This window comes from Panthera leo, chromosome E2, assembly GCF_018350215.1.
Source record: "Panthera leo isolate Ple1 chromosome E2, P.leo_Ple1_pat1.1, whole genome shotgun sequence".
NCBI classification, from domain to species: Eukaryota; Metazoa; Chordata; class Mammalia; order Carnivora; family Felidae; genus Panthera; species Panthera leo.
In genome coordinates this window covers 9,106,361-9,132,815 of record NC_056693.1, presented here as the reverse complement: position 1 = coordinate 9,132,815, position 26,455 = coordinate 9,106,361, and the positions used below count along the sequence as shown (strand labels likewise).

Genomic DNA, 26,455 nt, shown 5'->3' with positions numbered 1-26,455 from the left:
GGGCACGACGCGGCGCGGCCCTCGGGCCGAGCCCCCTTCACGGCGAATCGCCTCCGCGGCCGTAGGGGCGATTCCGGAATAAGCGGACGAACCACCAACGGGGAACGAGCGCTACGTCGAGGAGGAGGGGCCAAGCCCGGCGGGGGCCTCTCTGGCCCCACCAGTCCCTGTTCTCGATAGTTTTCCGGAAGAAAGGGATCTGGGAGCGAGAGAGATGTGGCGCAGAGCTAGGAGAACGCGCCGCGCGGTGACGCTCTGGCCCGACGCCGACGGCCTCTCTGTGGCTCCGGGAGGACCCGGCGGGCCGAGTACTGGAGGTGAGGAGGCGGAGCTGGCGGGGCTTGTCGGAACCTCGGGAAACTTCTGACCCCACGCTTCAGGCATTTCCTTATCTGGCTCACCTCTCTTATCTCGTGCCGCGCTTGTTTGGCGCGGCCTTAGCTCGGGAAGTCCTACCTGAGATCTAACCCGAGATCCGCTTGCTGCAGCCCAGTCTAGAGCATCCCGCATTTCCCATTTTTAGATGCCGTTTCTCCCCCTCCTCTTTCTCTGACCCCCTCCTCAGCCTCTGCCATCTGGGGGGCTGCTTTTCCCAGCCGGAGAGATTCAGGTGACCCAGCAGGATCAGTGCGAGGGCTTTGCACGGTACCGGAATGCGGAGGGGGCGCACAGAAGCCCCGGGCCTGGGGGTGGGGTGGGGTGGAGAGGGAATCGCTGAAAAGCTCCAGAAAGAGAGGGGGAGGAGAGACTTTGAAGGAGAGGAAAAGACTCCGAGGGGAGGAGGATTGGAGACCCAGAGGGGGAGTGGACAGAGACCGAGGGTGAGGGAAATGGAGACCTAGAAAGAGACGGGAGATGGAGATTGAGGGAGAAGCAGAGACACAGAAAAGAAGGTGAGATGGGGGTCGTGTCAGCTGTAGCCAAATTCAAATCCCGGCTCGGCGAATTACTAACAGTGTGACCTTGGGCAAGTCACTTAGCCTCTCTGCGCCTTACTTTGCTTGTCTACAAAAAAGGGATAATAGGCTTGGCACATATTTTCCAGAATTACATAAGTTAGTAAAAAAAAAAAAAAAAAAAAACAAAACGCTTAGTACCATGCTTTACACATGAGCACTCAATACAAATTAGCCTCCTTTCCTATTATCAGCCCTTATTGTGTAAGACCGGACAGACTGGCTGGGGCAGTGACAAAGCTGACCTGTCCCCTCTTTTCTCCCTCCTCAGGGAAGCCCTGCCTGCTGGGCCTCCAGCACATCCAGCCTGGCCTCCGGCCGGCCTGCCCTTCATCCTCCTACTTATCCACCTGTCCTCCACGGAGCCAGAGGCCAGGCCCGCACTGTCAGGCTTGACTCCTTGCCCATACCACCCTCCCATGGCCTCCTGCCCGGGACCAGGGCCTTGCTGATGTGGTAACAAAGCAGAGGGCCAGCAGATGAATGGACACCTCGAAACAGAGGAGCAGGGGGATCAGGTAAGGAAGGGTCCACGTGAACGTGAAGATCACCATACCGTGGGACACAGTTTTCTTCGTGTCGCTGTGCCCTTGCGTTTGTGACTTGGTGTCTGTCGTTGAGTCCCAGCCTCTTTGTCTGGTGTGCCTGCCTTTCTCCCCGACTAAGATGTGTGTTTCCCTGTCTCTCCATCTTTCTGTCCCCTGTCGCTCTCTGGATCATTCTTTGGCGTATATTATCTGGTGCCGTTGCTACTCTGGGTTTAAACACAAGGAACATTGTTTGACAGTAAATGAACTTCCTCCATTCATCACTTTTAGCAAGTTCTGTCCCTGTCTCCTTCTGCATGTGTCTTTCTGTGATTCTGTTTTTTTGGTCTCCTGATACTATTCTTGTCTTTCTCTCCATTGCACATTTTCTTTGCTTCTCTATGTCTCTGTCAACATTTTTGCTTTTTTTTTTTAAATTTATTTTTATGTTTTATTTTATATTTGAGAGAGACAGAGACAGCGAGCAGGGGAGATGCACAGAGATAGAGACAGAATCTGAAGCAGGCTCCAGGCTCTGAGCTGTCAGCACAGAGCCCCACGCGGGGCTCGAACTCATGAGCAGTGAGATCATGACCTGAGCTGAAGCCAGATGCTTAACCCACTGAGCCACCCAGGCGCCCCAGCATTTTTGCTCTCTGACTTGTGGATTTCGGTTCCTCTGGGCCTCTGGTCCTCCAACATCGTCTTCCTCCCTCATCCCTGACCTAGAGGTCTCTCTCAGATACTGGTTCTCCCCATCTCTCTCTCTTTGTTTCTTTGTCTTGCCATGTTACTGGGTCATTCAGTGGGCAGATGTCCATGTCAGGCTGCCTCCATCCTGGTTTGGATCCAAGGTAAATAGATGAATTAATGAGCCTCTTCTCCCTGGCTTTCATTCCAGAACTATCTGTCTCCATCTCTGTGTCCATCATTTTCTGGGTCTTCTTGTGGCCTTAGCCTTGCATGTTCTCAATTCTATTGTCTTTGTCTCTTTGTATATATCTCTGTTTTTCTTAGCGCTTGTCTGTCTTTCTGTAACTATCTGAAAAACAGAGGGCACTCTTACTGCCTCTGACTCTGCTTTTCTGGGTCTCTTTTACTAACTTCCGTTGCATATCTCTGGGTCTTTGTTACCTGTGTTAGGGTCAGTCTCTAATCTGCAGGCGGAGATCTTCCTCACGTCCCTTTTCTTTTATAAACTCAATGGACAGGACAGGCCTACCACTTGCCCTCCACAAAGATGGCGTCAGCGGCGCTGTCAATGGAGTCGTGACGCCCCCTCTGCTGCGCGTGTGCCCTCACCTACCATGGCAGCTGATCTCGCGGAGCGCGATGCCCCGCCCAGTTCTCGAGCTGTCCCTCGGCTAGTCCCTGCGCCAAGCTCGCGAGCCGGCCGGCCCCGCCTCCCGCACGCTTTCACTGGTGCGGCTCAGGCCGGCCGCGCGGCCATTGGCTGAGACGATGCACACCCTCCCCCCACCCCTGGGTCTGATGGGGGCGGTTGGTGCTGACTTGAGGGGCCGCCCGGAGGAGGACTCGGCGTGTGAGGAGGGTGCGGGGGTAGGATCAGGGACCCGAGTCTGGGGGACCGCGGGACCGAGAGGAACGGAGACGCAGGCCGGGACTGGGATACCAGGGGTGTGGGATGGAGACGCAGGACCAGAACCGGGATTGAGGGATCCAGGAATGGAAACCCAGGTCTGGGACTGGGTTCTGGAAATGGGGTGGGAATACAGGACCTGGACCGGAGGAACCGGAGACAGGAACTCAGGCTTATGGATTGGGGGGGAACTTATGGATGGAGACCCATGCCCAGGTCTGGGGGAGCAGGAGGCAGGGGCTGGAGAGAACGGAGACCGGGCCTGAGACTTGAGGACCTGGGGACAGAGGCTCAGGCCCAGGACTGGGGGAGATCTAGGACTCTCTACTTAAGCCTGATTTGAGCTAACGGATCGGGGAGGGATCAGTTCAAGTTAGGGGTGGAGCCTGAGGGAGCTGCCCAGGACAGGGGGGCAGAGGTGACTCCGGAGGGTGAGTCCATAGATGGGGGTGCATCTGGGGCAGCTCTGGGCCCAGGAAGGAGAGGGCAGGACCGGCAGGTGGCTGGGTGGGCGGGGCGGTGGGGGACAAAGGTGAGCTGGAAGGAGGCAGAAGCTGGGCAGAGGGCAGGGGGAAGGTCTCCGGGGAGGGGACCTCAGGCCCGGCTCCTACCCCCTCCCTGGAGAGCAGGCGGCCAGACGCCCAGGTCAGTGCTCGGGGTCCAGCTCTTGGCCCCTGCCCCTTGCAGGTGCCTGCGTGTGGCTTCTCTAACTCTCTGACTCCTTAGCTCCTCTTTCTTGATCTCCAGCTGTCTACATCCCCCCGCCCCCCCCCTCCTATCTGCCCTGTCCTTTGTCTTTCTGATCCTCAGAGGACCTCCCGGAGCCCCTAAACTCTGACTCTCCTAAGTATCTTTCATCATCTGAGCTGTCTGCTCCTTGAAGCTGGTGGTCCCCTCCTCTCAGAGTTTGTCTGGCTCCTAGAACTTCTCCCTCTCTTTGGGTCCCAGTGTCTCTCCCTTGTTACTTTCTCCATCTAGAGATGACCGTGTGAGTGTGTGCGTGTGTGTGCGTGGTGTTCTCCGTCTTTGCACGTCTGTTTCTTTATATCTCCACCATCATGATCTCTCTCCTCTGCCTTATTTTTCTCCAAAGCCCTTGTTAATCCAACATACTATATATTTTACCTCTTCGTCTTGTTATTTCTGTCTTCTGATAAGACTGTAAACTCCACAAAGGCAGGGATTTTTGTCTGTTCTGTTCCCTGCTGTGTTCGCTGGGCCTGGCACTGTGACTAGAACATAGAGGGCACTGAATAATTATTTGGGGGATAAGTGAATGAGTGTTTGCATGCCTGGCTGTCCACCCTCCAGGATGCTAGCCTTCCTATACAACTGACTTCTGTCCTGTGTCCTCAAGGTCTCCCCCCACCCTTGTCTGAGCCTTGTCTGTTTCTGATGCTCCCATCTCGTCTGTCACCGCCCCCCCTTGTCTCCTTGTCCACAGGCCCCGCCCCTGCTTTTCTCTATCAGCCATAGGGGTCTTGGACTCTGACTCCTGCCCTCCTCCCTCCCCACAGAGGCCAGACCAGGAGCTGACCTGGAGCTGGGGCCACAGGCCTAGAAGCGCCCTGGACGGGGCCAAGGCCATGGCCCCCCCACCGCCGCCACCATTGGCCGCCAGCACCCCGCTCCTGCATGGCGAGTTTGGCTCCTTCCCGGCCCGCAGCTCCCGCTTCGCCCTCACTCTCACACCACAGGCCCTACACATACAGCGGCTGCGCCCAAAGCCTGAAGCCCGGCCCCGGGGCGGCCTGGTCCCGCTGGCCGAGGTGTCCGGCTGCTGCACCCTGCGGAGCCGCAGCCCCTCGGACGCAGCAGCGGCCTACTTCTGCATCTACACCTATCCGCAGGGCCGGCGCGGGGGCCGGCGCAGAGCCGCCCGCACCTTTCGGGTCGACGGGGCGGCCACCTACGAGGAGAACCGCGCTGAGGCCCAGCGCTGGGCCACTGCCCTCATGTGTCTGCTCCGTGGACTGCCGCTGCCTGGGGACGGGGGTGAGGCACTACACAGCCACTCTGTCCCTAGGGCCACCTTGGTGTCTCTGTGGGTCTCCCTCTGTGGGCATCTCTGTCTCTACTGTGTGTCTGTCTGTGCTGTGTCTCTCTCGGCCTGTATCAAAAGAGTGATAGACAGGGACGGGCCACAGAAGGAAGAAAACCACAGGCAGAGAAAACATGATTGGTGTCTGCTGCTCCCGTAGGTGGTTGTCTGTGTCCCCTCCTCCCTTCCATGGGCCCTGACCACAGATGAGTCAGAGGTTCCCAGGCTGGCGCGAGCAGCAGACCGAGACATGATTAGTCACCACCCAGGGACAGGCACTCACAGAGGTCCCCTAGGGCAGCCCAGGAGCCCAGAGGTGGCATCGAATCCAGCCTTTGGGGGTGGGGGGTGGCCAGAGACTTTTGGGCAGAGCGCCCCACTCCCCCCAGGCTTCTCAGTTGGCACAGGAAGGTAGAAGTTCAAGGGTCCCCAGGTGGTGAGTCTGCCTTGGTCTTCCAGGATCTTGCTGGCTGGCTGGGGGCCCTGGGGGATGGGAACGGGGAGGGGGCCTTGCACAGTGGAATAACCTGATCCTGGATTCCAGGTGTTTGAGGAAGAGGAAAGTGAAAACCACAGCTCTCCTTCCTCCTCCCACACATGGGTCCAAAGGGCATTGGGATTAGACACCCAAGTCCTGCCTTTGGGGGACGGGGGGTGCGGAGGGTGCACACCTGAGCCTCAGCACCCGAAGCCCCGGAGGAAAAAAAAAAAAACCCACCTTTGACTTCCCAGCAGGCTCCTGTGCCAGCCCTCCCCCAGTTCCCCTGGGGCTGTTTGCAGTTTACTGCTTCTGCGGTGAGGGGCCTGGGTCTGGGGCCCATGTAGACGCCTTCCCCTCTCTTTGCAGAAATAACCCCCGAGCTTCTGCCAAAGCCACCCCGATTGCTCCTATTGGTCAATCCCCTTGGGGGGCGGGGCCTGGCCTGGCAGTGGTGTAAGACCCACGTGCTGCCCATGATCTCCGAAGCTGGGCTGTCCTTCAACCTCATCCAGACAGGTAAGGGCTGTGTCAGGATGGAGGTAGGGGCTGGGGTGGGGGGAGGCTAGGACTCCTGAGCCTTGAGGCCTGGGGCGTGGTGGGGGGACGGAGCCGAACAGCCTGGCTCACCTCCGACTTCCCCACGCTAGAACGACAGAACCATGCCCGGGAGCTGGTTCAGGGGCTGAGGCTGAGTGAGTGGGACGGCATTGTCACGGTCTCCGGAGACGGGCTGCTGTTTGAGGTAGGGCGGGGGCATCCTGCTTGAGCCCTGGGAGGCCGGGCTGGCCTGGCCCCGGGACGCAGGTGTCTGGTCTCCCGCCCTCCAGGTGCTGAACGGATTCCTGGACCGCCCTGACTGGGAAGAGGCTGTGAAGACGCCCGTGGGCATCCTCCCCTGTGGCTCAGGCAATGCCTTGGCCGGAGCTGTGAACCAGCATGGGGGGTAGGTGGGGTCCTGCGTCGTAGGTGAGCCGGATACCGTGAGGGGAGGGATGAGTCCTCCTGCGGCCTGGCACTTAATGTCCCCAAGTCCCCTTTGCCCGCCAGCCCGCTGCCAATCAGTCTGACTGGGGTGCTCCCCATACACCCCCCACCCCCCCCGACATTTTTGCCTGGTTGTTCCCAGCTGTGTCCCTAGTGCCCAGAAGTGTACCTGGCACACAGATGGCACTCGGGGAACGCTCATGGAATGAACTGACAGGGAGCCTGGCTCAGTAAGAAGAGTCCATCCTGAGGGGGCCCAATTGCTGCAGGCGGGCCAGGCCACCACCAGGCCACCACCGGCCTGCCTGGTCCCGCCCCTCCCCCCCGCTTCCTACCCCTTCTGTGTCTTTCTCCTGCTACCCTGTGCTCTGTGCCTCTCACCCAAGCCCGTCTACTCTTTCCCACTGTGTCCACCCGTCTCTGGCTGTGAAGGTTTGAACCTGCCCTGGGTGTGGACCTGCTGCTCAATTGCTCGCTGCTACTCTGCCGGGGCGGCAGCCGCCCGCTGGACCTGATGTCTGTGACGCTGGCCTCCGGCTCCCGCTGCTTGTCCTTCCTGTCTGTGGCCTGGGGCTTCGTGTCAGACGTGGATATCCAGAGCGAGCGCTTCAGGGCCCTGGGCAGTGCCCGCTTCACACTGGGCACAGTGCTGGGCCTCGCCACACTGCACACCTACCGAGGACGCCTCTCCTACCTCCCTGCCACTGTGGAGCCCACCTCACCCACCCCTGCCCGTGGCCTGCCCCGTGCCAAGTCAGAGCTGACCCTGGCCCCGGCCCCGGCCCCAGCCCCACCTGTGGCACACTCACCCCTGCATCGTTCAGTGTCTGACCTGCCCCTGCCCCTGCCCCTGCCCCAGCCCGCCCTGACCTCCCCTGGCTCGCCTGAACCCCTGCCCATCCTGTCCCTCAATGGCGGGGGCCCAGAGTTGGCCGGGGACTGGGGTGGGGCTGGGGATGCCCCCCTGTCCCCAGACCCACCACTGCCCTCACCGCCTAGCTCCCCTAAGGCAGCTTTACTGTCACCCATCACCGAGGGGGTCCCAGAAACGTTGGCATCCTCTGGGCTTCCCCCTCCCACCCCCGGCTCTCCAGGAGCCGTCTCTACCAGGGGCCCGCATGACCACCTGCTCCCTCCTCTGGGCACCCCACTCCCCCCAGGCTGGGTGACGCTGGAGGGGGACTTTGTGCTCATGCTGGCCATCTCACCTAGCCACCTGGGGGCAGACCTGGTGGCAGCTCCCCACGCGCGCTTTGACGACGGCCTGGTGCACCTGTGCTGGGTGCGTGGTGGCATCTCCCGGGCTGCGCTGCTACGCCTCTTTCTGGCCATGGAGCGAGGTAGCCACTTCAGCCTGGGCTGTCCGCAGCTGGGCTACGCCGCGGCCCGTGCCTTCCGCCTCGAGCCGCTCACGCCTCGGGGCGTGCTCACTGTGGACGGAGAGCAGGTGGAGTACGGGCCACTGCAGGCGCAGATGCACCCGGGCCTCGGCACGCTGCTCACTGGGCCTCCCGGCTGCCCACGTCGGGAGCCTTGAACCCAACGAAGCTTGCGGCCCGCCGGGGGCGGGGCCGACATTCCAAGGAGGCGGAGCCTGACCTAAGGGCGTGGCCTAGCTGCTAGAGTTAGGGCGAGGGTCCCACACGCAGGGGCCCCAGCCCCGTCTCAGGATTGCGCCCGCCCCCAGGGGACCAGAGGTAAAGTTGGAGTGTGGCCCGAATTCCGGAGGCTCATGATGGTCACAAACGGGCTGGCCCCGAGGGTAGTGCCTGACCGATGAGGGCGGGGCTCAGCCCAAACCCTCGCTTCCGGCTCGTAGGACGCCGGGTCGACTGAGGGCGGGGACTGTCTTACGTCTTGTCCAATGACGGGACCTGGCATGTGCGGGCTGGGGAAGGCCTTAGAATTCATTAGCCAGTCAGGGCCCGGGTCTCGCCCCATCCATTCCGGTGCCTCCACTTAACTGGCCAATCAGCCCACGAGGGGCAGGTTCCCCGGGGCCGACGCTCGGATTTGCACTAATGTTCCTCCTCGCCCCCTTGCCGGTGGGGGGCGGGGAAACGACCGTCTCCTGTCTTCTGTCTCCTGTGCGTCCCGACCCCAATCTTCAGAGCAATTGAAAAGGTCTATGCAATAAAGGCAGTCGTTGCATTCCTCTCAGACCGTCGTCCCTGCTGCACCACGCAACCCGTGGGAGGGATCCAACCCTAGGTGCTTCCGGTAGCTGCTGCCTTTTGTGGCTCCAAGCCCAGACCTGCCCACGTACCGCGGCCAGCGTGACCCGATGGCCTTGAACTGGGGCCAGGGAGCTGCCTCCTCCCCCCACAACAGCTGGCTCTGGGGTTCTCAAGATTTATTCAGGGTGTGTTAACGGAGGCGGTGGGAAGATGGGGTCCCCGAAGTGGCAGGGGCAACACAGAAGACCCTCCCCGCCCCCGCGAGGGAGGGGGGAGGCTCGCTTTTTCTTAAAAATATAAATGTATTTATCTGCATCATCACGTCCCTGGGGCACCCAGCTGGCCGGCCTGTGGGCCACAGGGCGGGGAGGGAAAAGGGCGTCGGGGCGCAAGTCTGACCGAGGCGGGGAAGAGCTCCGCCAGGCAAGGGTAGGGGACGGCCTCACAGGGCTCCGTGCTGGGCCTGGTAGCGCGACAGCACGGCGCGGTAGTGGGACAGCTCCTGGCGCACAGCCACCACTTCCTGCCGCAGCAGGGCGTTCTCCTTCTCCAGGAAGGCCGCCCGGACCGATATCTGGTTCTCCTTGAGCCGCCGGGCATCTCGGGACCGCTTGGCTGCCTCGTTATTCTTGTACCGCCGGCTCCAATACTTCTCGTCCTGGGGGTGGGGTTTGAGAAGGCACTGAGGGCCAGGGGTAGCAGCTTTCCTTGTGCCTTCAAGGACAGAGGGCATCTAAGAGACCCTCTGGGGGGTTTCTTGCCCAGCAGTGGGGCTTAAAGGTTACCAGGTCTCTCCTAGGATGGGTACCCAGGGATCTGGTTGCTAAGGAGAGCAAGCCCCTAGCAACAGCTAAGGTGTGAGATCGTTCCACCCACACTCAAAGCAATTTGGTTTCATGTTTCCACTGTGCAGAGCAGACCCCACTGCTCCTCACCCAACAAAGGGCCTCCAGTTAGCCCCTGGTTGCTAAGGATGCTCATTCCCTAGCAACGGGATGGGACCTTCAGGGTCGGAGGGCTTCTCTCCATAAAAAACACTGCTTTATAAAAAATTAAAAAAAAAAAAAATAAAATAAAATAAATAAAAAATAAAAAAAAACACTGCTTTATGCATCACCTGCCCAGATCCTGGTTGCTAAGGAAAGCCTAGGCTCCCTAGTGATGGGGTTCTGTGTCCCATAAATCTTTCCAGAGCTGGGCGCCTTTGGACCTGGTTGTCAAGGCAACCTCCTTGTTGTTTCCCCAGCAAACAAAGGTAATGTCTAGGTGGTCCCAATGACTGTAGCCAGTCTCTGACCTACTGGCCTTGAACAGAGGCCAGAGAGCTGCCTTCTTCCCAACGGGTCCTGGTTGCCAGAAGGGCTGTACTTTAGCAAAAGGGCCTATCCTGAGGCCTCCCCACACCATTACACTTAGGGTTCTCCGGTCCTAGAATTTGGTTGAGGAGGACCACTCCTTAGTAACAAGGGCCACCCAGAGCTCCAAAAGATGACCTCACATCCCCATTTCATTAAAGCCTCGTCCCTGCTCACTAGGATAAATCTGGTCCAGGCCCCATGACAAGAGAAACCGCCGGTCTAGGCTGGGTTTACAGGCCAATCCTCGGTGCTTCGAGCAGTCGCGTCTTACACAAGGGTGAGGTGAAGTCTGGTGAGCAGCCAGGACACCTCTTAACTAGGGGAGGCTCCAGAATTGGCCAAAGGGAGAAGACTGGAAAGAAGCGGTCGCTGCCCCAAATCAGAAGGCAGTTCTGGCTGCTGATGGGAACTTGAGGTCTCTCACCAGGGAGCAGTCCAGGCCCAGAAAACAAGGCCCAGAGGGGCTGTCAAAGTCTGCATCCTAGGCAGACGCAAGCACCCTGAACGATGCCCCAAATCAGAGACCAGAGGACCAGCCCCAGCAGGGCTAGCGGCTCAGAAGAAACAGACTGATACCCTGCTGCTAAGGAATGCTGTCCTTAGTAACTGGGCCCGGTCCAAGCCCCAAGCCTGTACAACTGGGCCCAGCAAGGCTGATTGAGACTGCATCCCATAATACCATCTTCGTAAATCTCAAGCCCAAACCTCAGCCGCCTCGCACCCCACGGCTTCACACGACTGACTGATCCTTGGCTGTAGGTTAAGGGAACCTTGAGAGCTAACCCCAATGAGAAGCCCAGGCCTGACTGGGAGGAAAGGGCCATCCCTGGCCGTAGGGCCTGTAAAAGCCATGCCTACATCCTACATCTCGCAGCGCTCACCTTCTGCTCCTCTGGCACCTGGATCTTCCGAGCCTTCTTCATGATGGGCTGGGGCTTAAGTTCCTCCTCTGAGAAGCGATGTCTCCGAGGGTCAAAGGTCTCGTGGCCAGGAATGCTCGACAGGGCTAAATCTGCTGGGTCGGGTTCAAATGTCATCAGCACCTCCACGGTGTCTGGGTCCACAGGGCTGGGTGTGTCCCGAGAGGTCAGGCCTTGGGGAAACAGAATGTGCCACCTGAGTGTGTATATATTTGGTACCCGCAGAGGCTACCCCCTGCTCAGGTATCTTTTCCACCCCGAGGAAGGCCCTTATGAGGCCTACCGTAAAGCCTGCCTGAGATCAACCTCTCTAATATAAACTACGAAGAGTCCCTAAGCTACCTTGTAGCTTAGAAATCATGGAACCGACTCCACTTTTACAAACACAGAAATGAGCCCAATTATAACTGACTTACCCTAAATAACACGAGTCTGCTCTATTGCTTCTAACACCTCTGGCCCTCGGATTGGCAGCGTCAGCTTCCTTCCCATAGTCTAGCCCGAATCCTGCTTACTGAATCCCTGACCAAAGCCTAGCCCCCCCCCCCCCCCCCGGGGGGCTGCTCAAGAAAAACAAATCCAATGCACTGAAAAGGCTTCAGGTAAGCTTCTTAAGAGCTGCTGGCTTCGAAGGGTTAGGGATGAAAAGCGGAAATGACAGGTTTTTGGAGGTCGGTTCAAGAGAGGGGACAGGGGCGGCCTGTGCCTTTAAGAGCGACCAAGCCGGGGCCAGCTGAGGACACAGGTTCAGGGCCAGTCACGTGCGGGCGCCTGCTTTCCCGCCCCGCCCCCCCCTGCAGCCACGGGCGCCCTCTAGTTCCCCAGGCCCCGCCCCCTCCGCGTGACCGCGCGTGCGCGAAGTCAAGACTATGGAGGAGAGAGGAGAGGACTCACGTGGCGCGGGAATGTGCGGCTGGGAAGGGGAGGGCCCTGGTTCCGCCCGGAGGTCCGGCCAGGGGCAGGTGTGTCCGGGAATCCCCAACCTGCAGACCGCCCCTGGACCCCCCAGTGCCCGAGAGAGCACACTTTTCCTTTGGCTCTTTGGGGTTTCTTAGCTCGAACCTCTCAACCTCCAAAGATCCAGGCATTCCTGCACTCTGGGGAACACACTGAGAAACGGCCCCCCCGACCTCCTTCTCCCTCGCCACTGGGATACACATTAGGATTCTGGGATCCTCGGCCCCTCCTCTCCCTGGACATAGGAGGCTCGGTCCTCGCCTCAGTGGAAGATCTAGAATGAAGATCCCCGACCTTCTCCCCTCTAGAGGATCCGGGGTGCTAGCCCTTCTCCACTGGTGGACTCAGGAACCAGGGCAGACAGTCCCTTACATCATGGTGAAACAGAAGTCTGTGCCCAGACCTTGCTTTCTCCCTTGTAGAGGACCTACGAGTTATGGTCCTTCCACACTCCACCGATTCTGGGCCCGGATTCTGGAGTGCAGTTCACTCCCCAGTAAATAATTCCGGTGTTCTGGGATCCCAGTCCCGGCTCCTCGAGTATCCGGACCCTCGGTCCCCCCGTCCCAGCGAAAAATCCACACTACCTCCCTACTGGACATACTTCCTGGAATTTGGGGTCCCAAGTCCCTTATCTCCAATGGATCCAGGAGACCCAGTACCCTGATGCATTAAGGGACACAGAATCCGGACTTCTCTCCAAACATCTCTCGCCTAGAAGGACCCAGAATTTGGGCGCACAACCCCAGCCCCACCGTCGCATCCCCGGGTCGCAGCCCCGCCCCCGAGGTCCAAGCCCCGCCCAGCCGGGGCCCTGTCCCGCCCCCGCCGTCGCACCTGCGCGGTGGCCGCCCGCGGCCCCGAGGGCAGCCCGGGTGGGGGCGTGCCCCGGCGAGGAACGAGGGGAAGCTGAGCCGCAGGAGCCGGGCCCCGGGGAGGGTGCGGGCGTGCGCACGGGCGAGGGCGCCGGTGATGGGCCGCCGGGGGGCGGCGGACTGGGCGGGAGCCCGTGCTCCAGCAAGAAGGCGTCCAGGTCCACGTACTCCACGTCGCCGAACGGCAGCGTCCGCTCCCACAGCAGCGGCGCCAACAGACCCGGGCCAGGCGCGGCCCCCGGGCGCCCCCGCGGGGATCCGCCGCCCACCACCGCCCCAGCTGGGGCATCCGCCGGGCCCGCCGTCTCCAGGCCCGGCCCGGGGACCGTGGATGCCGGCGGAGCCGCCTTGCGCTCCTTTTCCTTCAGGAGACCTGCGGGCGGGGAAAAAGACCGGGTGGGGTGGGAAGGAAGAGACGGAGGAGAGACCCCGACACAGAAAGACAGGAAGAATGGGGGGGATTGAGACCCACACGGCAGAGATCCAGAGAAAGAGGAGGGAGACGGGGGAGAGGGAGAGATCAGAGAGGGAAGGCAAGGACCCAGAGAGAAAGCAACAGAGACTCAAGAGAGCGAAAGAGACCCAGAGAGAGAAGGCACAGACGGGGGCGGCAGAGACAGAGAGGGAGGCAGAGACCGAGAGAGGGAGAGAGACTCAGAAAGGGGGGGGAGGATAGAGACCCAGAGAGGGGTAAGATAGAGACCAGGGAAGGTACAGAGCCACGGAAGGAGGACCGAAGTTCAAAAAGAGGCAGGTGGAGGGGTGGGCAGGTGAGAGAAAAAAAAAATGACGGCTCTGTAATTTCTCTCTAACCTACCCCCCTGCTCACTGTAGCCGCTTCTCCCCACCCCCACACTCTGTAAGGGGCAGGAAGGGGCTCTATTCCTGGGGCACATTCCTCATCCCCAGACTCCATGTGACCCCAGGAGGCCCCGCCCAAGCCCGTGTCAATACCGTGTGAGCATCCGACACACCCCCTCCCTCTTTCCTGGACCCCAGGGGTCCGGACTCTCATAACCCAGAGGAAGCGGGGGGCTGGGGCCTAGACTCTTGGGTCCTCCGGGAAGAGGACACGGGGACTCCTGGGTCCTCCTGGTGGATGGGCTTTAAGCAGGTACTTTTGGATCCTAGGTGCCGAGGGATCTAGGGTCCTAAACACCCTAGTAACTGTGTAGATGAAGGTTGAGAATGGACTCTCGGCACGATAGGAGGTAGTCCCCCCCCCCCCCCCCGCCCAGCATTTGAATCCCTAAGGGAGTTGGGTGTCAGAGTTGGGATAGGCGGGGGCTAGAACTCACAGCTGGATGGCTCTTTGGGCTTGCTGGTCCCCTGCAGAAGGCTCCGCAGCCCAAGCAGCGCTCCCCCGCCAGGGGGGGCCCCGGCTGGGCCGCCCAGCAGCAGTGGGGCCGGGGTCCTGTCGCTCACGGGCCGCGCCATCACCGGGCACCTGCCCGTAAGCTCACGGGCTCATGGAGAGGCGAAGAGCTGGCCTGCCAGTCAGCGGCACACTCCTGTGGTTCTGGCGAGTGCCTGCCCAGGAGCGGGCGAGCGTAGCCTGCAAGCCTCCAGTATCCAGAACACTGCAAATCCTAAGAGTGACGGGGATTCGCAGTCCTCAGTGCAGAAACGTGCAACTCAAGAGGGTCCCAGGAGACCATGCAGTCCGGGTGAGGGGGTGGTCAAATCAGGCAACCGGCTCTTTGCAACCCGGAGTTCAGGGGGACACAAGGCGCTCCAGCAAGGTGGGCGAGCTAGGCTCTTGCAAAATCTGCAGCTCTCTCAGCGGAAGGCGCTTTGCAATCTGCACCAAGAGGTGTGCGCGGAGGGGCGGGGGAGGGGGCAAGAGGAGGCGGCCGCCTTGAGGCGTGGCCAACGCAAACTTCTTTCGCGGAAAAAAAAAAAAAAAAAAAAGCCAAACCAAAACACCCGACGCCACAGCGCACACCCCTCCCCTCGGCCCCCGCCTGCCTCTCGGGCCAAGCACCCCAGCCGCGTGCCTCCCTCCGGCTGAACGCACGGGCCAATCGCGTCTTGACCCCTCGAGACGCGCGGCCAATGGGACCCCAGCATCCGCCAAGGCCCGGGAGGGCGCGTGAGGGGCTAAGTGCGGGAAGTTGCTGTGCCTTTAGGTGGGAGGCGGGACCCTGACCTACATTTGCCCAATGGGAGACGGCACTGGGGGCGGGACCGTGACCCAGTTCGGGCCAATGAGGCAGGCGGGAGGGGGAAGCACATGGCTCTGCGCGTGCTGCCCGACGGGGAGGGTGAGTTGGGGGGAATGAAAGAGGCGCCACTTAAAGGAGCCGCTAATCTAAATGACGGTTTGGGGAAACAGGAAGCCAAAAACCGAGTGGTGCGGTTTAGGAAGAGGGAGATTGGTTTCTAGAAGAAGGCTGCTGTTCTCCAATACCCAAATGTTTCCCCGCCGCGCCTAGAATCAGACCACTAAGAAACAGGAAGTATTCTGTCCCTTTAATAGCTTTGTTTTGGGGGTGACTCCCCTCCCCGAGTGGGGAGACTTGGAAAGGACAGGCGCAGTCCTCGATGGGGAGTCTCAGCGACCATGGGGGGCACCATCCACTGTAAGACAGACGACACCGGTGGGGGAGAGTTAGTTTAGGGCACCACAGGCTGGACCCTGCAGAGGGGCGGGGGCTGGGCCACGTAGGGCTCTAACCACAGGGAGGCTGCGAAGGGGGAACCCGGAATGTACCAGGTCGACAAGCTGGGGAAAACGGGCAGATTCTGGACCGGCACTGGGTTGAACCAGCAGGAGGCAGCAGGAGGGTGGAATACGGATGTCCAGTTTCAGCATCAGACTCAACTATGTGAAGGTATTCATGGGCGGGGGTGGGGTGGGGGGGGGGTCTGGGCCAAACCATGTGGAGAAGCCGGAGAGGTGGCCTTTAGATCGCAGGGCTGAGCCACAGGGAGGCAGCAGAAAGGGAAGGGGAGTGTACCATGTTGATTTCCAGGAAGGGGGTGTGTGTCAGATTATGGAACACGATGCGATTGTACCACATGGAAACAGGGAAGGGATCCGGGCTGTACCATTGTGGAAAGCCATAGCAATAGGAACCACGGCCCAGTAGTTAATCGTACCACAGGGAAGCCAGGTGGCTCGGGTTCGGGTTATATACAAGTTGCAGATTGCAAGCGGGTGAAGAGGAAAAGACAAATCACGGACCAGCAACGGTCTGTGGCGTGGAGGTGGATTGTACCATGTTGACACACACGTAGAAGGGAGAAAGCGAGCGCGAGCTCAGGAGGCTGGACCAAATAGAAACGGCAGAGGGGTGGGTAGGACTGTATCACTTTGGGAAAACAAGGCGGGGGGTGGGGGGTGGGAAACACATAGGCGGGTTAGACCAAGACGTGCGGGGGAGGGGGGTGCAGACTGGACCATACCATGCAGGCGGTAGTTGGGGCCTCGGCAGCGCCTCTCGGGGTGCCGGGGGTCCCTGTTGCCCCTCAAGGCCCTGTGGGCCAAGGGCTGCAGGGGCCGGCCGTTACCGCTGAGGCTCTGGAAGATCTGGGACGGAGGATTCTGGCTCAGGAGTCTCAGGGAGTGCATCTGCCGTGGGAGGGGGTGGGAAACTGAGGGTGAATAAGGAACGGTCCGGGTGAATGGTCTCAGGGGAAGCTCCGCCCCTCGGGCGGGGGGGCGGGGCTTTGCTCACCCCCAGCCCACCCCCAAAGGTTGTCTGACCCTCCCAACAGTCGGACAAGGAAGAAGGGAGGAGAGTAGGTGAGGCCAAGGAAGGATGCCCAGGCCAGGGAATGGGTTAGCCAGGCCAAAGGGGCTGCAGGGCACACTGGGTCACCTGGAGGGAGGTAATATTGAGGGCCCGGTCGATGAGGATCCAGGTGACCGTCTCCGAGCAGGGCGGGGTGCTGAGAGAGCCCTGATAGGTGATGAAGCCAAAGGATTCGGGGAACAGGAGCTCCAGGCTCAGGTCTTGAAGAAAGTAGGCATCATCTGCGGGAAAACCGGGCGAGAGTGAAGAGGAGTGCCCTTCTTGAGCTCCCGTCCAGTGCACACACTGCTCCCCCAGTCCCCCACCAACGCACCAGGGACTTACTCTTGTAGGAGATGCGGGTGATGGTGTCACGGTTAAGGAGGCGGCTGAGGAAGGGGTTTGAGCTGCCGGCCACCTGTGTGGGGGTACGAGGTGAGGAGGTAGGAATCCAGAAGCCCGAGCCCCCAATCCCTTCCTTCCCCAGGACGCGGGAGCCTGGGCCTCCCAGCCTCCTTCTGGCTCAGACCCCACCTTCCCTCAGACTCTTGCCTGGGCTCACATTGACAAAGAGGCTGAGAATGGCCAGGCCATTGGGGCCCCGGGAGGCGGCGCTCAGGTTCCCATAGAGTTCTTGGTTGAAGTGGATGAGCTGCACCTGGGAGGGAAGCACAGAGTGGGGGTCCCCCAGCAGAAGGGGAGGAGAGAACGGGTACAGCTCTGGGCCCTTGGGGTCTCAAGTCAGGTTAAAGCTTAGTGCTCGGGGGGCTGTTCTATGAAAGAGGATGGGGTGAGGCCTCAAAAGAAAGGTAAGGTGGGGGAGCAATTGGGTCAACTTGGGGCGAAGGTCAAGGGTCAGAGGTCAGTGGCCACCACCTCCGCAGAGAACCCCTGGTGGTTGATCTGGTGTTCAGAGCCGGCTCCATCCCGCGCTCCAAACAGCAATCGCAGTTCACTGAGTCGGTGGCTATAGAGGAGGGGCCCCCCAGACACGTTGACCACGGGCCGGGGTGCAGGCAGGAAGGAGACATGGCGGCCGGTGTTGTAGAGGGTTCCCCGGAGCTGCGGGAGAGGTGGAATGAGGTGGGAGCCGTCACAGGGACGAAGAGAGATCTTTTCGCTCCCGCATTCCACTCCTACATTTCCTGCTTCCGACAGTCATTTAATCATTCAGCATAGTTTCAACACCAGTGACTTTGCCAGGCTCTGTTCTGGTCCGTGGCAGGTGCTCACGATCGCTGGATTTATTTCACTAACAAATATTTATTGAGCTGCTACTATGTGCCATGGACGCCAGGAGGAGAGCAAAACAAGTAGACAAAAACCCTGGGCCTCATGGAACTTACATGCTAAGGGAGCAGACACAATAAATAAGGAATCACATAAGTAAATGCTTAATGAGTTACATCTTATATGCTCATGCAGTAAAGAACTGAAAGCTCTCAGAAGGTGTAATGGGAAACCCAGCCTAGATCGGGGGTGGGGTAGGGTGGGATGAGGAAAGGCCATCACAAGAAAGTGACATTTGAGTGGAGACCTAAAAGATAAGTAGGAATTAGTTGCAAAGAGCAGAGAGAAGGGCATTCCAGGAAGAGGAAACAGCAAGTGCAAAGGCCCTAAGGTAGCCTGTTTCCATGACAGCAAGGAGGCCAGTGGGACCAGAGCTTGGTGAGCAAAGGAGAGGAGATAGGAGCCAGATGGTACAGGACCTTGTGGACAATGACGGGATGTTTTGTATTTTTATTTAAATAATAGAAAACACACACACACACACACACACACACACACACAAAGCTAGGCTCAGGTCATGATCTTTGGTTTGTGGGTTCAAGCCCCACGTTGGAGCCCGCTGCAGGTTTTCTGTCTTTCTCTCTCTCTCTGCCTCTCCCTTGCTCATGCTCGCTCGCTCTCCTTCAAAAGTGAATAAACATTAAAAAAAAAAAAAAGAAAAGAAATGGCACTGCAAAGTGGGCAAGAACGTGGAGGCTAGGACCACACCGCCTGGGTTTGGATCCCAGGGATGGCACTCTAGCTGTGTGACCTCAGACAAGTAACCCAATCTCTCTGTGCCTCAGTGTCTGCATCCATAAAATAGGGACAATGATAGCACCTGTTTCATGGTGTGGTTTCTGAGGATTAGAAGACTTATTATCAAGCTTTTAAAACGGGGCCTAGCACCGAGAGCGGTTTGTTTTACAATTGCTTTTACAGATGTGGAAAAACTAGCGAGCCATGTTTGGGGAGGGGGGAACAGGTGATCCACTTTCGAGCGGAAGGAGCCTCCTTTCCACCCAGTGTGTGCCCCTCCTTACCCCAGGCTAGATTTCCACCTCAGAGACGCACCCCCACTCGTGCCCACCCCCAGGGGATCGGGTAACCCCTCCCACCAGGCCCCTTACCTTCTCTCCCCCAGTGCTGAGTCTCAGTGGGGGCAGAAAGGGGTCATAAAGGACCCTCTTCAGCTCCACGTCCACGGGGCTTTGCCGCTTCCCCACAGCACACAGACTCCAGGCGGCATTCACCAGGCCCCAGAAGGGAGGCCCTGGAAGCAGGGATGGGGCAGGGAGGGAAAGGAGTCAGAAATAGGGACTGGATCCCAATGCTGGGATCTGCCCACAGGCTGTGGTCTGGACTCCCGGATCCCAGGAGAGGAAGGGCAGGAGACGGCGACTCCTGGGTCTGAGGGAGGAGGGGGCTGGGATCCAGAATCCTGGGTCCCAGAAGAATCTTGGAGGAGTTTCCTAAGACCATCTAGCACCCTCCTGGATGAAACCGATCTGAAGTCATGAAGCCATTGGGGGGAAGGAACTACAACTCCCAGCAGGCCTGAGGGCAGCCAGCCTGCCCATCCACTGCCGGCCCGCCCAGGCGCCTATGGGAGTCGTAGTTCTTTCAGTCTCCCGTGTCCCGCAGCTGGATGATGAATGTATTGGGGAGAGGAGTTGCAAGACAGGGCTGGCCAAGGCAGGGGAACCGGCCGGCGCCCCACTGGTTCCCAGGAACAGCCAGGACCTACCTGCCTCTTTCCTGGCAAAGGGACACGCGCTGTTTTCCACCCCCACACTCCTTCCTTCCACTCACTCCCACTCACTACTTGAAATGCACATATATAATGTCCCATGGTGAGCTCCCGGGTTCAGAGGCTGGGCCCAACTCCTGAGGGAGGGAGGGAGGGGCTGGGACTCCCGGGTCCCGTGAGGAGAGGGCTCCTGGGTCCGAGGGAGGAGGCACCCGGCAGCCCGGACTCCCGGGTCCCCGCCCTGGCTGCACCTGGCACGAAGTTTCCCTGGAGATTATCCTTGTAGCTCCACCAGTCTTCCGGATCCGGTGCAGGTCCGATGTGAGCTGCGGAGAGAGCAGCCTGAGCCCCTCTCCTGGGCACCCCACCCCACCCCCGCTCAGGGGCTCCTGCCCCAACCCCCCCTCCCTGGGCCTTACCTGCTGCCCCCAGTGCGGCCCAGAGTACCAGCGCTCGAGGGGCGCTCAGTCGAGCTGCAAGCCCCATCCCCGGGAGGCCTCTGAACGACCCCTTCCCAATGTCCCGGCCCCCTCTCTCAGCTCCTCTGGCCCCTCTTTGTGGGACCCAGTCCCTCCAGGACTGCCAGCCTGCCTCTCCTCCCCACAGGGAGACCGGTTCCCCAAACACCGAGGCGGTGGTGGGGAGGACCGAGACCCCCCAAATCCCCTCCCGCCTCCTCTCCCTGCTCTCCCTTCCTCTCCTCCTTCTCTCTCTTTTCCCCAACCCTCCAGCCTCCCTCTACCTCCTGATCTTCCTATTCCTCTCTCTGCCTCCTGCTTCTCCCCGGGGTTACCTCCTGGTTTCTAATCCACACCCCCCCCTCTTCGCTCTGTCTTCTTCCAGCTCCCCCCCCCTCCCCCCAGCCACCTAACCCCATATCTCCATCCTGCTTCTCTTTCCTCCTCCCGGTCTCTCTCTGTCTCCAGCTTCTCTCTCTCCCTGCCTCCCCACCTCCTCCTCTCCTGCCTCTCCTGTTTCTTCTCCGTCTCTCTCTTCCCTCGTCCCCGCTCCCTCCTCCCCCTCCCTCTCTTCTCTCTCTGGGTGTTATTTAATTTTTTTGTCGTTGTTGCTGGGGGGGCGGGTGATCTCACAGCAGCGAACGCTCCTCGGCCTGGTGTAGGGGGGATGCCCAAGGGGCAGGATGGAGGGATCGCTGGGGGCCGATCCCCAGCTTCCAACTGTGCCGGGGCCATGGGGGCGGGGCGGGGGGGGGGGGGTTGGCCAGGACACCTAGGGCCCGGAGCTGGCAGTTCCCATCCTCCGCAGAAGGGGGAAGGGGGGGAGCTTAAGGTGGCGCTGACAGTCCTCCGAAGTCTCGGTGCTATGGTCCCGCTGGCGCCGGAGGATCCGAGGTCCCCCCGCTCGCGGGGACCCGGGTTGGAGCCCTCACCGGCGCCTGCAGCCCCCGCCCCCCCGCCCCGCTCGGCCTCGGCTGGGGGCTGCCTTAACCGGGCTGAGGGATCCCCTGGGAGATCGGGGTGCGGTGCGGGCGGCTGACCAGGAGGGGGAGGCAGAGACCTGGAGAGGGACCGAGAGCCGGGAGGAGGAGCCGGGGAGGCGGAGGCGAGAGAGCCGGAGGTGAGGTCGGGGAACTGCCGAGGCTTGGGAAGGGAAAGGGAGCCCGAGATGGACTCGGGGCGCCAGGGCCGGGGGAGACCGCCGGCTGGAGATGGGGAGGCCAGGAGGGAGGGCGAGAGAGACAGAGACACACGCTGAGAGAGAGATCCAGGTAGAAAGACGCGGAAAGGGATACAGAGAGAGAGAGAGAGAGAGAGATACTGATGGAGACAGAGCAAGAAACACGCATACACACTTAGCTATAGCAACAGAGAGCCCCATCCACCCAGCAGGTCGGAGATGCCAGAAAGAGTCGCCAGGCAAGGCCAGAGGGGGGGGGAGACAGAAATAGAAAAGAGATCCAGAGTGACACAGCCAACACTAAAGAGAGAGACAGAGAAAGAGGCAGACACACACACAGGCACCTGAGTAGAAACACTGCAGGGAAAGAGAGAGAGCCAGAAAGGACCAGATGGCAGAGACCCAGCGGCCCAAACGGAGGGAGAGAGACCCAGAAACAGACCAACGGGGACGTCAAGGGAGAGAGTCGAGGCAGAAAGACAGACATTCGGATAGAGAATTGGGAACGGACATTCCAAGGACCTAGAGATGGAGGGGACAGGGACGCCCAAAGAGAGTCAGAAACGAAGAGAAAACGCGAGAAAGAAAGGCATGTATGACTTATCCATTGCCACAATGGATATGGGGGGAACAAATCTCCCCCAAACTCAGTGGCTTAAAGCAGCAAACATCTGTTGTCTCACCGTTTCTGAGGGGTTAGGGTTTGGGAGTGGCTTAGCTGGGTGGTCCGGCTCAGGGCCTCTCATGAGGGTCCAGTTAGGCTATGGGCCAGGGTGCCGTCATCTGAAGGGTCGACTGGGGCTGGAGAATCACTTCCAAGCTCTCCTACACGGCGGTTGCCGGGAGGGCCTGGGCTCCTCACCAGTGGGCCTCACAACGTGACTTCTGGCTTCCCCAGAGTGAGTGATTGTGTGTGTGTGTGTGTGTGTGTGAGAGAGAGAGAGAGAGAGAGAGAGAGAGGTCTTCTATGACCTAATCTCCAAAACCACACACCATCACTTCTGTTTTCTTCTGTCCCTCAGAAGTGAGTCGCTAAGTCTCACTAAGCCTAAGAGATTAGGCCCCTCCTCTCGAAGCATCAGAGAATCCACGAGAGAGAAGAGGGAGAAGAAGAGGGAGACAGAACAACGGGGAGAGATGGACCCTGAAAGCCCCATGAGGCTTTGAGGTCAAGGAGACACATATTCAGAAACTCAGTGACACGTGGAGAGAGATGCTTGAGGGAACTATGGAGACAGGGAAAAGAGGCAAGACAAAGGAAACAATGGCGATAACATGGTAACAACAACAACAACAACAATAATAATAAGTTACAGTAATAACAGCCAGCACATAAAGCAGCTACGACATCCCAGGCAGAGTTCTGAGACTTCCTGTGAACTCACTCATGTAATCCCCAGCCGCCCAATGGGGTCGAGGCTGTGGTCCCATTCTACAGATGAGGAAACCAAGGGTCAGAAGCCATCAGTGACTTGCCCAGAGTTCTCCACTTAGGAAGTGGATGAGCAGAGGAGGAAAACAAAGACGAGAGGGGGGGAGGGGCACCTGGGTGGCTCAGTCGGTTAAACATCCGACTCTGGATTTCAGCTCAGGTCACGATCTTGCGGTTGGTGGGTTCGAGCCCTGCGTCGGGCTCTGCACTGTCAGTGCGGAGCCCGCTTGGGATTCTCTTTCTCTCCACTCTCTGCCCTCCTCCCTCTCAAAATGAATAAATAAACTTAAAAAGAAAAAAGAGGAATGGAGGAAACACAATGGAGGCATAGATGCAGAAAAGTGGGGAAAGCGTCAGGAAGAGTGGAAGAGGGACCCAAATCTGATGGAGAAAAGCCGCCCTGACTGGAGTTTTCTAGACACCAGGCCATGCCATGCACCCTGTAGGCTTTATTTCAAGCCTCAAAGCTGCCCCATGAGGTGGGGTTAAAATTAGCCCCATTATAGAGCTCTTCCTGCCCTTGGGTCCTGTCCCCATGCTTTAATAATAATATAAAAAAATTAGCCCCATTATTCAGATAGAAACACTGAGGCTGGTGAGAGAGAGAAGCGACTCATCCAAGATATAGTAGGTTGGATGGTGCCCCCCCACACACGAAAGAAAGAAAGAAAGAAAGAAAGAAAGAAAGAAAGAAAGAAAGAAAGAAAAAGAAAGAAAGAAAGAAAGAGAAAGAAAGAAAGAAAGAAAGAAAGAAAGAAAGAAAGAAAGGAAGGAAGGAAGAAAGGAAGGTGCCTCAAACCTGTGAATGGGACCTAATTTGGCCAAAAGGTTTTTGCAGCTGTGACCAAGTTAATGACCTTGAGATCCTCCTGCATTATCTGCCTGGACCCTAAATCCAATGACAAGTGTCCTTATGAGAGAAAGGCAGAGGGAGATCCAGATTGGAGTGATGTGGCCACAAGCCAAGAAATGCCAGGAGCCACCAGAAGCTGGGAGATGCGAGGAAGGATCCTCTCCTGGAGCCTTCAGAGGGACCATGGCCCTGTCGACACCTTGATTTGGGCCTCCGGGCCTCCGGAGCTGTGAGAGAATAAATTTCTGTTGTTTTCAGTCACATGGTTTGTGGTCATTGGTTATGGCAGCCGACCTCACGGGTGGGGAGAAATACTGAGAAAGTCTTGGAACTTTTCGGAGACAGGCAATGACGGAGCCAGAGATACATGGAGGGAGAGACAGACAAGACACTTCACTTCCTGACACGTCAGGAAGAGTAGGCTCTACCTAAGAGTTGGCTCTCCTCCTCCGGGAAGCCCTCCCTGATGCCCCAGGCTGGGTCAGTGCCTACTGAGCACATCCCTAATGCCCTGTGCTTCCTCCGTTAGAGCACAGATCCCATTAGAGGAGGGACTGTCTCCTGTGTGTCCTCTCTCAAGGGCCCAGGCCTGACCCATCTCTGGGTCCCCAGCATTGCCCCACACAGGGCACATGGGGCTGTTCCTCAGGAGAGAAATCGAACATGATTGAATGAGACCATACTTCCCATGTCTCTCCCCTTGAGACTCTGGCTCCCTCCTATCTGCTTGGGAGACACTTGGGTTTCCTGCAAGGTCCAGCAAGGGCCTCACCTCCTCCAGGAAGCCTTCTCTGATCTAACAGGGGAAGCCCCAAGCTGTCTCCATTATCACACATCACACCGATGTGACTGTACGTAGGTCTCTCCCCTACAACACCCTCCCCCTGCAGGGCAAGTTCTGGGTCTGACTCAGGTCTCCATCCCAGTATTTTCCAGGGAGACCTCAAGAGAGTATGTTGAATGAAGGAATAAATGAAGAAATGGAGTCAAAATAGAGACAGTGGCAGTGAGAAATGGTGGAGAAAACATTTTTGTGTAGGGGAGGGGGGACTAAAAGGAAGGCTTCCGCGGGCGCCTGGGTGACTCAGTCTATTGAGCACCCGACTTCGGCTCAGGTCATGATCTCGCGGTTCATGGGTTCGAACCCGGCATCGGGCTCTGGGCTGACAGCTCGGAGCCTGGAGCCTGCTTCGGATTCTGTGTTTCCCTCTTGCCCTCTGTCCCTCCCCCACTCGAGCTCTATCTCTCTCTGTCTCTCAAAAATAAATAAATTTAAAAAAAAGAGAGAGAGGAAGGCTTACAGGGCCTCCTGGCTTCTTGATTTCGGCTCAGGTCATGGTCTCACGGTTCCTGAGTTTGAGCCCCACATCGGGCTCCATGCTGACAGTGCAGAGCCACCTTGAGATTCTCTCTCTCTCTCTCTCTGTCCCTGTTGTGACCAAATCCTTCATCTGTCCTTCAAGGCCTATCTCAAATATCACTTTCTCTAAGACACGTTTCCTGATCTCCGGGCTAGGTTCACAGCCCTCTCTGGGCTCTCCCAGTGAACTGAACACCTCAGTGATTAGAGGACTGGCTCTCCCCTTTCTTTAGCTCATAGACCTCCCAGGGCTCCCCAGGGCCCCGCGGAAAAAAACACACAGGCCCTCAGCCTGGCCTTAGAGGCCTCATATGCCTTGACTACCGCCAATCCCCAGCCTAATCTCTCCGGTCTAACCACACCAGGCCCTCTGGCTTCGAGAACTTTGCACCAACTCTTGCCTCTTCCTCTAAAAGGAAAGAGGTTCTCTTTTCCTCTTCTCTGCTGGGCAAATTTTTACTCGGTCTCTTAGATACTGCAGGAGTCTACTCTTCTAGGAAGCCATCAGCAATGGTGAGGTGGGCAGGAGGCTCCTTTGAGTTCTGGAAGCCACCTGTGTGGCCTCCACGATAGCACACAGACAGACTGGGCTCGCTGCCCGGAGGCGGAGGGAATGGCCAGGCCGGAGGTGGGTCCCAGATGTGGATTTCACGCCTATTTGTCTCGGTCGCTGGGAACAAAGTTTGGGTCATAGGGAACATATGGGGCTCACCTCGGTCCTCAGTTTCATCTCCTGCCTCCCTGACCCCTGGGTGGGAGGCGACAGGGCCAGGACTCTCCAGGCCTGGATGGTTCCCACAGCCTCTCTTCAACTCCTCGCCTTGAGAGCAGGGAGAGAGAGCTGTTCGCAGCTTCCGCTCTCTTGGGGGAGCCCAGCAAATTCTTGCAGATCTGTGTTCTCTCTGTCTTTTGGGCTCTCCTTTCCTGAGGGAGCTGTGGCCACCAGGCATTTATTTATTTATTTATTTATTTATTTATTTATTTTTATTATTTTTTAAATGTTTATTTATTTTTGAGACAGAGAGAGACAGAGCATGAATGGGGGAGGGTGAGAGAGAGAGGGAGACACAGAATCCGAAGCAGACTCCAGGCTCTGAGCTGTCAGCACAGAGCCCGACGCAGGGCTCGAACCCACGGACCCACGGACCGCGAGATCATGACCTGAGCCGAAGTCGGATGCTCAACTGACTGAGCCACCCAGGTGCCCCGGCCACCAGGCATTTAAATACACACACACACACACACACACACACACACATATTAAAGTTTAGGGGCTGCGGTTACAACATGGAACAAAACAGACGAAAATCCAAGGTCAGGACGGCAGAAGGTGGAATGCAATGCCATGACCAGACTCCTTTGAATCTCAACTTCTCTTTTCCTGGAATTGCCAAAAGGCTGCTCTGCCTAAAAAAAAAAAAAAAAAAAAAAAAAAAAGGCTGTTCTGCCTAGCACTTCATGATGTCATAGCATACTCTGGGTTCTGGGTTCTGATTGGCTAAGGGTCTGGCCTAAAGTCAGGTTGGCCGATTGTCCGAAA

General features: G+C 58.4%; 3 protein-coding genes across 11 annotated transcripts; 1 reads left to right on the top strand and 2 right to left on the bottom strand.

Moving 5' to 3' along the window:
- Positions 1-15: 15 nt before the first annotated feature.
- On the top strand, positions 16-8,749 carry SPHK2 (sphingosine kinase 2). 8 transcript variants are annotated; one of them, XM_042918278.1, is made up of 7 exons: positions 16-317; positions 1,228-1,474; positions 4,601-5,078; positions 5,972-6,121; positions 6,253-6,347; positions 6,433-6,548; positions 7,022-8,749. In XM_042918278.1, exons 2-7 carry the CDS (start codon positions 1,436-1,438, stop codon positions 8,124-8,126), a joined length of 1,983 nt encoding a protein of 660 aa, XP_042774212.1. In that variant the 5' UTR covers positions 16-317; positions 1,228-1,435; the 3' UTR covers positions 8,127-8,749. The 8 variants fall into 8 exon arrangements, with proteins under 8 accessions (XP_042774212.1, XP_042774213.1, XP_042774210.1 ...); XM_042918279.1 differs by lacking the exon at positions 16-317 and adding an exon at positions 326-610; XM_042918276.1 differs by lacking the exon at positions 16-317 and adding an exon at positions 326-645.
- A 31-nt stretch (positions 8,750-8,780) lies between these two features.
- LOC122207919 (D-box binding PAR bZIP transcription factor) lies at positions 8,781-14,762 on the bottom strand. Of its 2 annotated transcripts, none has more exons than XM_042918285.1 (4): positions 14,175-14,762; positions 12,839-13,249; positions 11,006-11,217; positions 8,781-9,424 (listed from the first exon to the last, which is right to left on the bottom strand). In XM_042918285.1, the coding sequence occupies exons 1-4, from the start codon at positions 14,311-14,313 to the stop codon at positions 9,209-9,211; spliced, it is 978 nt and encodes a 325-aa protein (XP_042774219.1). In that variant the 5' UTR covers positions 14,314-14,762; the 3' UTR covers positions 8,781-9,208. The 2 variants fall into 2 exon arrangements, with proteins under 2 accessions (XP_042774219.1, XP_042774220.1); XM_042918286.1 differs by lacking the exon at positions 14,175-14,762 and adding an exon at positions 13,694-14,066.
- Positions 14,763-15,327: 565 nt separating this feature from the next.
- CA11 (carbonic anhydrase 11) lies at positions 15,328-20,157 on the bottom strand. Its single transcript, XM_042918284.1, has 9 exons — positions 20,052-20,157; positions 19,884-19,958; positions 19,013-19,155; positions 17,490-17,675; positions 17,176-17,271; positions 16,959-17,031; positions 16,701-16,855; positions 16,285-16,450; positions 15,328-15,456 (listed from the first exon to the last, which is right to left on the bottom strand). Exons 1-9 carry the CDS (start codon positions 20,116-20,118, stop codon positions 15,431-15,433), a joined length of 987 nt encoding a protein of 328 aa, XP_042774218.1. The 5' UTR covers positions 20,119-20,157; the 3' UTR covers positions 15,328-15,430.
- Between the last annotated feature and the right edge of the window lie 6,298 nt (positions 20,158-26,455).

Coding starts and splice junctions, on each gene's coding strand:
- SPHK2 (XM_042918275.1), top strand. CDS start 2,945: ATGCACACCCTCCCCCCACCCCTGGGTCTGATGGGGGCGGTTGGTGCT. Junction 3,044..4,600: donor CGTGTGAGGAGGGTGCGGGG/GTAGGATCAGGG, acceptor CCCTCCCCACAG/AGGCCAGACCAGGAGCTGAC. Junction 6,122..6,252: donor CTTCAACCTCATCCAGACAG/GTAAGGGCTGTG, acceptor TCCCCACGCTAG/AACGACAGAACCATGCCCGG.
- LOC122207919 (XM_042918285.1), bottom strand. CDS start 14,313: ATGGCGCGGCCCGTGAGCGACAGGACCCCGGCCCCACTGCTGCTGGGC. Junction 11,218..12,838: donor CGCGGGCGGCCACCGCGCAG/GTGCGACGGCGG, acceptor TGTTTCCCCAAG/GCCTGACCTCTCGGGACACA. Junction 9,425..11,005: donor AGGTGCCAGAGGAGCAGAAG/GTGAGCGCTGCG, acceptor CCCCACCCCCAG/GACGAGAAGTATTGGAGCCG.
- CA11 (XM_042918284.1), bottom strand. CDS start 20,118: ATGGGGCTTGCAGCTCGACTGAGCGCCCCTCGAGCGCTGGTACTCTGG. Junction 17,676..19,012: donor TCAGCACTGGGGGAGAGAAG/GTAAGGGGCCTG, acceptor CCTCTCCCGCAG/CTCCGGGGAACCCTCTACAA. Junction 17,272..17,489: donor ACCAGGGGTTCTCTGCGGAG/GTGGTGGCCACT, acceptor CTTCCCTCCCAG/GTGCAGCTCATCCACTTCAA.